Source organism: Pygoscelis adeliae, unplaced genomic scaffold (assembly GCF_000699105.1).
Source record: "Pygoscelis adeliae isolate BGI_AS28 unplaced genomic scaffold, ASM69910v1 Scaffold80, whole genome shotgun sequence".
NCBI classification, from domain to species: Eukaryota; Metazoa; Chordata; class Aves; order Sphenisciformes; family Spheniscidae; genus Pygoscelis; species Pygoscelis adeliae.
Genome location: NW_008823958.1, coordinates 415,366 through 425,060, shown reverse-complemented (window position 1 = coordinate 425,060; position 9,695 = coordinate 415,366). Strand labels below are relative to the sequence as shown.

General features: G+C 44.5%; 1 protein-coding gene across 1 annotated transcript in view; it reads left to right on the top strand.

Moving 5' to 3' along the window:
* TGFB2 (transforming growth factor, beta 2) overlaps positions 1–9,695 on the top strand; it is a 68,960-nt gene that overhangs the window by 42,630 nt on the left and 16,635 nt on the right. Inside the window, exon 2 of the mRNA XM_009323084.1 lies at positions 726–889. Coding sequence (XP_009321359.1) covers positions 726–889 — 164 coding nt within the window. The remainder of the gene's footprint in view (positions 1–725; positions 890–9,695) is intronic.

Genomic DNA, 9,695 nt, shown 5'->3' with positions numbered 1-9,695 from the left:
AAGAGGTGCTTAGGGGCATGGTTTAGTGGGCATGGTGGTGTTGGGTTGACGGTTGGACTCGATGATCTTAGAGGTCTTTTCCAACCTTAATGATTCTATGATTCTATGATTCTGTGATTCTAATTCTGTTAATAATGTCTACTATCTGCTTGCCTTTTCTCTCCCTTTATTCTTCCTCTTATCTTCCTGCCTTTGTCACTATAATCAGAACAAATATTTTGTTCCTATAAAATTTTTTAATAACTAAATACGAAACAAAATCTGAAGCTGGCTAATTTATGCTTCATATTCTGGGCAGAAATGGGCTTCAGAGAACATACAGATCAGATGAGTTGCTGTTACTTGTCATCTTAGCGGATCCCTGTGTACTCTGTGCAAATCTGAAGGCATTTGCCAGATGCCAACTGCTATGATTTTTTCCCAATTTATAAGCATCTGGGATTTTCCACCAGTATGTTGAAAGAGGGGAGGTTTAAATGCGTGACCTGAAATAGAGTTGGAAATAGTTGTTAATCTCTATTAATATGGTATTCCTATAATCAAACACATGTGGGGTTGGTTTTTCTTTTTTTTTATTAAATTGTTAATAATATTAAATTGGCTGTTGGAAACTGAATCATGCTACAGATATTTCCCTTACTGAGGCTGTCTTGTATTACACTGTTTGAAGGAAGAATGTATTTTATCATTAAAGAAAATAATAAAATCATACTGCCTTCTTGCAGATGCCATCCCACCGAGCTATTACAGCCTTTACTTCCGAATCGTCAGATTTGACGTTTCAGCGATGGAGAAGAACGCCTCCAACTTGGTGAAGGCCGAGTTCAGGGTCTTCCGCCTGCAGAACTCGAAGGCGCGGGTCTCAGAGCAGCGGATAGAGCTGTACCAGGTACGGTGGCACCTCGCACACGTCGGCTCCCCGTCTTTCTGTAGGAAACCCGCCTTGTACCCGTCTAGCAGGTGGAACAAACCATGGGGAGAAGCGGTTGAGTCCTCTCTTTCCAAAGTAGCCTCTTATTTCCCGTGCCTTTCCTAGAAAGGACTTTATTCAAAATCATCTGAAGCTGAAATGTGCAAACTTCTTCTAGCAATCGTGCCTCGGGACTCCAAAGTTTCAGCATATAATGATAAGTGACAGAACAAGACATCAAACGAGTCATCCCCAGGATCTCCGTCTCCCAACACCTGGCCTGTACTGTAGTTTACGTAGAAGTCAAATTCCTCTCTCTGGCCTGTGTGCAGGAGAAGCCTGTTAACCATTCCTCACAGGAATGGCGTTGTTAATAGTTGAGTTTCAAAGCTTAGCAGTTTCAGACCTGGCTTCTGTATAGTAGCCCAGGGGTTGAGGCAAGGGAGTGGATAATTCAGGGATTGAGAAGTGAGGAAGAAAATGACCCCATGACTCTCTCTCTCCTGAGTGTTGGTAAGATTGATGTCATTTAATCTTTAAAGACTTTAAAACCATTAAAGTCATTTACATAGAGTCTGTGCATTTGTGCAAATACTGTCTAGAGTGTATTTCGTCTAAAGCATAGTTCAGTTTGCCGGGAAACACAGCAACTAGAAGGGGCTCAGCTCCCAGCAGTTTTATACTGAGTAAAACTCATGGTTGTTCCAGCAACCCGGGACTTGTTCTGCTGAAAACCCTGCCAGACAGGATACCACATTGTAAAAGTGTATTGAGCCCGTCTTTGGCTCTGTTCTTGTTGCCCTCATTAGCTATGCCTGAGCACTGCCCTGAGTTTGCAGCCTTGTAGAGTCTGGTTCAGATCCAGTGGGTGCAAATTTGAGTTAGGCTTCTCCCTCACTTTCAACATTCACCTTTTCCTGCCTGGTCTGGTCAAGTGCAAGCCAAACTTGGAGGAGACAGGGAAATTTGGGTTCCCATGCTTGCTGAAGTGACCGTATAAGCCAACCTTAGAGGCTGACAGCAGGAAAAGGTGCACTGGACTGTTTAGACATTGTTTAAACATAGGAGAAGCATGATTCCCGGTTGAATGTCGTTCAGGTCCATAGGTGGTCACTGGGTGCTTGGCTTCACAACTGCGACTTGGCTGCCTTCCTTCCCAAGGACAGGCTGGCAGAAAAGTTGAGTAAATAACATGTCATCTGTTAAGAGAAAGCTAGGACTATTTAATGAGAGTCACTGGTGGGTGTCACCTATATGTAACAGCCGTCACAGAGAATTATGCTACGAGTCCCTGTGATGCTGCCCCACCAGCCTGTTGAAACAATTGTATGTTCTGGCTTGACCTCACTGTTCAGACATCCTAAAAGGAGTTGATGGCATCTCTGGGCTTTCTGTTGTTCTACTTTTGAGAGCTGTTAGTCAGCCACCTGAAAGGAGTACAGCTGCGGTTGCCTGAGCTTGGTTCATTGCCTTTCCATGTTTGAGGAACGTGGGACACAAAGGGTTTGGCGGAGGTAGGGAAGAAAGGGCCTTTGCTTGGCTGGGATTTCGCCTTGTGATGAGAAACAGCTGGAGCTTATTTGAGAGGGCCTGACTCCAGCAAGCCTGTGCCCATGGAAATGACTGACACCTGCATCCAGGGCAGGTACTTGGGTCCTTTAGATAAATATATAGCTGGTGAGTAAGGCAATTTCTTTTTTAGGCTGGGTGGGGCATACTGAGTGAAGTGTTAGGTGAGTAATGAGTGCAGGTTATTGTAGGATTAGGTCTTTTCTCCACCAAGTAACAGGCAAGCCAAAGGCAGCGAGCTCTGAGTGTCTGTTTGTGCCAGGCATATTTTAGGCATGTTACTTTGCTCCTTTGCCTGTAGAGAGGCCAGCTGTCTCTGGAGCATTTCCGTTGCAGAGCACCTATTAAAATGATAAAAGCTGCCTGTTAGTTCCTCTCTCTGCTTTACTTCTTACAAGCTCCTGTAGCTGCCTTCTGCTGGTTGTTTTTTCCCCCCTTTGGTCGTACTTATTTCCTGCAATCTTGTATGCAGCTCTCCCCAAAACCTCGTACAGAGGTGTTATCTTAGCTCTGTGATGGCCAGTCTGAACTGCATGGGTTCCTTGCCAGCAGCTCTACTGCAGGAGCATCAGAGTCCCTAAATAGCACTGCATCTAATCTCCATCACAACATGTGAGGTTAGCACGCGGTGTTTAACAGGAAAAGCAAAAGCGGGGAGAAATTGGAGAGGAGAGACCCGTGATCCTTATGGTCCCTTCCAACTTGAGATACTCTATGATTCTGTGATGTATTGTAGAACAGTGCTACAGAAAACATCCTGAAACTTAGTATATGAATTTTAGAGATTAAAAAGAAGAAAATCGAAAGAGCTGAAGGTGAGGAAGGATGGGTAGGAGGCATTGGTGCCACAGTGATGCTAGAGGAGGTTTAGGGCTGAATAATGATAGATTGATAGTGCAGATAGGGGTGTCTAGCAGTGGAGGAGGGTACAGACGTGGGAGGTAAAAGGGGAGAATGAGGAAGATGCTCATTTCAGTGGAAGTGGGAGAGGTAAATATGTTCTGTAAGGGCTGAAGACTTACTCGGGTATCTTTGCTTCCAGCATGAAAAGCCATGCATGGACAGTGGGCCTCGCAGAGGAGATTGCTGGTGGAGTTGGCATGTGCAGCTGCTGCTCCTCCTCCGTGCATAAGCACTGCTTCCTGTCTTGTGAGATGCGTGCTGGGCTTGCCAGGGCTGTTGTGCCCAGAAGGAATAATGTGGTTTTTCGTCTTGCATAAGCAACATTTAATTATTAGGGTGGTTTGTTTTTTTTTTTTTCTCCCATCAAGTTTCGGGTTGCCTAGTGTTTTGCTTTGTTGACAAGATCTTCTTGATGAGGGTTTTTTAAATTCCTCTCATACCTGCAGTTTTAGGGATGGTTGTTCCCGTGTCCCCTCATCTTTCTCAGTCAAGCAGGAAGAGAGGGGCAGAAGTCTTCTGGAGAGAGTCAGAGCTCTCTTGTTTTGGTTCACTGGGAAAGTGGCTGTCCCTCAACACATGCAAGTCTCCTAACTGCTCTCCAAGAGCTCTCTGATTTAGTCCAGTGGCAGTTTAGTAGTAGTATATATACCACTGGTGCAGAAGGGACAATATTACTCTGAAGGACTATTTTAGGAACAGCTAGAGACAGATGTGCAGGGTAAATGGAAAAAATAAGCAAGCAGAATATAAATATTTTGTTTCTCCTCCTGATTCTTTCTTTGTGTGGTCCTCTGATGTTACAGATCTACCCTTAAAATGAAAAAAGAAATGCAAGACTGCACCTTTTCGGCTAAGCTTTCCTCGGGCTATACTTGGCTCCCTTTTCCAAACCACATCAGAAAAGGACTTTATGTTTTCCTGCAGCCCTTGTTTGCACTGACTCCGGGAAGGCAGTCTGGGGCTGCTTGGCGTGGCAAGCCAGGGCCGTGGCCCCTCGCTCCCAGCCCCCGGCGCAGCAGCAGCAGGACCCTGTTCCCACCTCAGAGGCAGGGCTGGAGCAGAGAGCACCCCGTCGTATTTATGCTGGGAGCGAGTGGTTGTGGATCCGTTCGCCAGGTCTGCTGCCCCCCGGGTTTCTCCGAGCAGCGGGTCCTGGAGATTAATTCTCATGGAGGTGCCCTGGATGTGTCCGTGAAGCCAGTGGGCGAGTGGTAATCCCCGAGAAAAAGTTTCTTTAATGTCTGTTTTCACCCAGAATACTTCTCTTGGTATTTAAGGATTAGTCAGCCACATCTGTGTGTTCCTGCGCAGATGGGAAGCACAGTGCACATATTAAGTAGTCTTAGGATGGAAAATAATAAAAGTCATAGAAGTAGGAATTAGATTTCTTTTATAAGGCTAGTATAAAAGCTGTCTCTTCTTGGCTCTGGTTAAGTGAAGCCACAGAGAATTAAATTCTTTAAAGGCACTATCTTTTCTGTTGTTTCTTCTGCCTGAAAGTGAGGGTTAATCTGCTGGTGGTGCTGCTGATCATCAGCACGTTGGAGAGTGGGAAGCTGGAGGGAGGGAAGAAAGGAAGCGGCTCGTCCTCAGATGGGGCGAGTGCTCTCCCGTGCTTCTCCTCCCATCCTTCCACTGCACTGCGTTCGCTCAATGCACTTCTCAACGTGCACCAAGACTTCAGAATAATAAGAGGATAAAGAACTTTTGGGGGAGGGAGGAGGAATAATATTAAATAAACAAGTTTTAGCATCCTCCAGTGGCCCTTGCTATGTTTTTAAAGATTTATGCCAAATGCAGGCTTTATTGGAATTTGATCAGATAAAGCTTAGTTGTTATGGGAATGTCTTTGTTCATCAGTTTTCTTGCCTGCTTTGAAGACTTCATCACATCTTTCTTTTATTAAGGTGCTTCTGTATTTATGAATAAAGTCCCTGCACCCTTCAAAAAAAAGCTTGTCTTTTATGAATAAGCATTCCAAAAAATAAATAGGCACCACCACAAAGCTGGACGAGTAGAAACCCTCGCAAGGCGAAAAGCCGTTGTTCAGAGAGTGTTGTGGTATTTTTTTTAAGGTATTTTTTGTTATGTACAGACAGTCAAACAATAACAAGTAATAATTACTTCCTATGGAAGCAGTGCCATGTTTTGTTAACACATCATGAACCATCATGAAAAATGCAGCAAAAGCACTGTTTTTTATCATCATTGTTATCCGAGGCTACTGTGGGTGAGGGTACGTGAGAGGCTGTGGATTGGGAGGGGACATACCACGGGATGTATCAGAGCGCAGGGTTGGAGCAAATGGACGGTGCCAGGTTAAAGCTCGGGGAGGGGGGACATCAGATTGCGATGAAGAATTTGAAGCAAGCAGGAGCAGACCTTTGGTCTTTCCATGCTGAGGGCTCCTGTGGAGCTTGCTCAGGGTCTAGGAAGAACCGTCTGCCCTCCAGACAGCAGTGGTAACCCCCGTTTCTTTAAGGGCCTCCCTCCCTGCTTGGAGGTATGAGGAGGAAGATGCTGTGGAACATATTACCCCCTTATGAGTCAGATTTAAATTTGAACCACAGTCGGTTGTTCAAATACTTTCAATTCAGACAGTGTTTCGTCTTGTTTTTCAGTTAGGGAATATGTCTTAGAGCGAGCTACTGTAGATTTGGGTCAAATCTCCACGGTGCAAATCTGAGGCAATTTACACTGACTGCAGCAGAGCTACTCCAGACTGTTCTCCATATAATCAGGAGCAGAGGGGCCTTGCTCTCTTTCCTTGCCAAAAAGTGCCGTCTCTAATGCCATGGAAGAAAATACCAGGAAGCAGGATTTGTGGCTGTGAGCTGGCACAGGATGTCTGTATTACAGATATCACCTGGGGCATTTGATTTTAATTGACTGCCATCGCTGTGACCCACATCTAAAGTAGAATATTTGGATCACACAATTTATGTATTGCTGTCCTGAAACCAGGCTCTTGCGATCTGAAAGGTTACAAGGTTATGTTGAATGGCAAATGTACAGTGCTCTTTGAAGTGCCAAACTCGGTATAAAGTGTGGACCTAATAACTTTCTACTCTACCAATCTCCTCCTCCTTCCCCAGCCCCCTCAGCAACAGCTCAGGCCCAGAGGAAGTTAATTTGCAGTATATTTCGGTTGAATTGCTGCTTTCTCCTTGTTCCAGAATTCTTTTTTTTTTTTGTTTGAAATACTGTATCCCCTACAAAAAAAAGTCGGTACACTGGAGACCATGTATAGAGTACCTTTGGCAAATAATCTGTGAGCGTGGGTGAGGGGAAGTATTTATTGCTGCGTTATATTCACTGTGATTTGAAAGCTTATCTCAGATGCAGCCACCTCTTGCCAGGAACAGAGCAGTTATTGAAGATGACTTGAAGAAGTATATAATATCCCCATTAGCTACTGGCACAAGCCAGTGTGTACTCCCAGCTCGACACTGCCGTGCGTAGAAATGTGGGGCACTGAGCCGATAGATTTATTGCCGTTTGCAGTGCGTGTACATTATGGAGAGCATAGGAATGCAAGGACATGGGTCAGAAACCAGCCGCTAGGTTTGTGTTCCTGCTCTTTGGGCTGCGGATGGTTGGGGTAGTCAAGACCACGTTACACTGATACACGAGCAAGTTTTAACCAAGCACCACAGCGTGGTAGTTACTGGGCTGAGGAACACCAGGTTGGCTTGCTGGCCTTGCGCTAGGGAGCCCATTGGAGGGGGGAAGGTAATATTGCTGTTTTGGGGAGGTGTAGGAAGCAATGTGAAGCTTTGTTGGAGAGAAGCCTATATGAAGAAGAATAGATGACGGAAGAAGGTGGAGGAGGACAGCAGTGGTTTGGGTGGAAGCCTGTAGGTGGTGGGAAGAGAAAACCACAAGGAGAATCGTGACTTACGGAGAATGATGCAGGCAAGAGGATGGGAAGAACAACGTGTGACTTGCAGAAGAAGACAGCATTTTTAGAAGAAGCAGTAAGTCCAAATATTCAGATAGCAAAGAAAGTTACATGCCAAAATGTTGCAGTAAAATGCATGTGAACATGAGATATGGCTGTCAGGGACAGGACCGAGGAAGAGGAAGGGCTTGGGAGACCTGTGCATAAAGGGGAGATGAACACAGGAGTACCCTGCAGGATCTAGGGGACTTGGCTAGAAGACAGGAGAACCCACTCTGGTTTTGTTGACTTTGGCTCCTCTTTGTTGATATTTTAATAAAACGTAATGTGCCTCTGGCAAGTTAAAGCTAAATGCTAGATAAGTTTACAGGATTTTTTTTGTTTTGCTTCATTTTATATAAAATCTTTCTTTGGAGCTATCTTAAAATCTCCTAAACGGCAGGAAATTGCACTCAATATTTCAGAATCTTCCAGGAGAAGGACCCCAGACCCCCTGTTTATTGCTTATACAATGCAGAGTCTTCCTGCCCGCTGAAGCATAAATCAGACTGAACGGTATCCCCAACTTACACTGCACATGTATCTTCAGTGGCAGGAGGAAGGCTCTGCTTGGGGAACAAATGGAGAGGAAATCCCTTCTCAGGATCCATTCTCTGCCCTCACCACAGGGCGATGCAATGAGTCAGTCACAGTGATTCCATGACATACTTGACTTCCCCTTCCTTTTTGACCTGCTTTAGCCTCTCATCTCTTTAGCCCCCTCGCACTTCACCTTCTTTTACCTTTAAGCGAGTAGCAGCCAACATTGTAAGAGAATCCTACTGCAGCTGTAGCCCATCCAGATATAAAAGGGGTTGGGTTATGTGTGCAATATGTTCTTTTTATTTGCAAGTTTGCATGAAGAACGTGTCTGGCAAGTTCTGAGCAGATGGATCAGAGAGCTATGGGTTTTTTTAAAACTTTGGCAAGTACTCCATACCTTTGTATTTTGGCAGGAACTCTGCATCTCATATACTAGTCTCTAAAGATTCTGTCCTCGGTTTGAGCCTGATTCGGAGACCTCTGCAAGTAGTGGAAAGACTTCCATTGATAAGCAGGGGAGCTGTAAAGTCCTTTTAACTCCATAGCACTGAAGTCAGAGTCTGAATTACTCTTTTGCAGAAGTGTTTACATGAAGAGCTTGAAAAATTTGCACTGAGAATTTTTGAAAAAAAAAACAGTCAGTCTCTTGCACTAGTGGTGATAAGAAGAAGCTAAGATTTTGATAGCCAGTAGATTCCCAATTGTCTGGCAAAAGGTACTATAGGAGGCTTTGCATTTACATTTACATGTTTCCACATACAATGAGTAAGAAACTGGAGAGGTTTGCAACAGAATTAAGGGTTTGCTTATCCTTGTGTCCAAGATAGGATCAAAGATCTCGAACTCAACCAGGGAGTGAGAAAGGATTGAGAATTAGCATGGTCATTTTTTAACGTCAAGCTTCAGAAAGGGCTGGATGAAGTCCCCGAGAGCTGTCTGAGGAGACCTTTGAAATCTGTGGAACCAGGCAGCAAGTGAATCTTTCAGTTGGGCAAATAGTACGTAAGAATTTGGAAACCACAAGCGGCTGCATATGCAGACCTTGGGAATCTGGTTATTCCACTGCAGAGGCTTAGGCTGGAGTCCCCAGCAGATTTCTTCTAGTTCAGAAGAGGTTATCCTAAACGGCAGTTTTCAGCCATGATGTTGTGCATAGCTGAACTTATCTCTGCTCTGATGTTAACCAGCATTAGCACATCATTTACCACTGGATCTCATTGTTTGGGCTTATTTACTTTGAGCTTACAATTATATGTCAGGTTATTTCCATTATTTTAAAAGGCCCTTGAAGTTCCAATGGAAACCATGGATAATGACTGATAAGTAAGAAAAGATTAGTGAGCCTGCCAAGATGTTGTAATACACAAGAACATCGCAGGAGTCTGAAATGACAGAGAAGAGAAGGGAAGGAAGTTATCAGGGAGCCAACAGCATCTGGAGGGAGGAGATCAGACAGTCCAGAATGAATGGAGAGGAAAAACAGATTAATAGCAGGTTTTTACAAGATAATGCCATATTTACTGCTATTCAGTGATTGCAGAACCCATGCTGGCTGACAGCAATGACCATCCCAAGTTCCAGGGCAATGCAGCAGACAGGATAGATATTTTTAAGTGGCCATATGATCTTATTATTGTGTTTTGAAAGTTCATCAACTTGTTTTAAGTAACTGTAAGTCGCCAAAAATATTTCCTAACAGTTGGTGACCGTAATGGTCAAACCCAGCTATAAAATGCCCTTGTTGTTGCTAAAGCTTGGCCTTTGATGTGTGCCTAGGGTTTTCTTGGCTGCAGCAGATGTATGGCATTGATGCATCAGCCTGTGTATCAT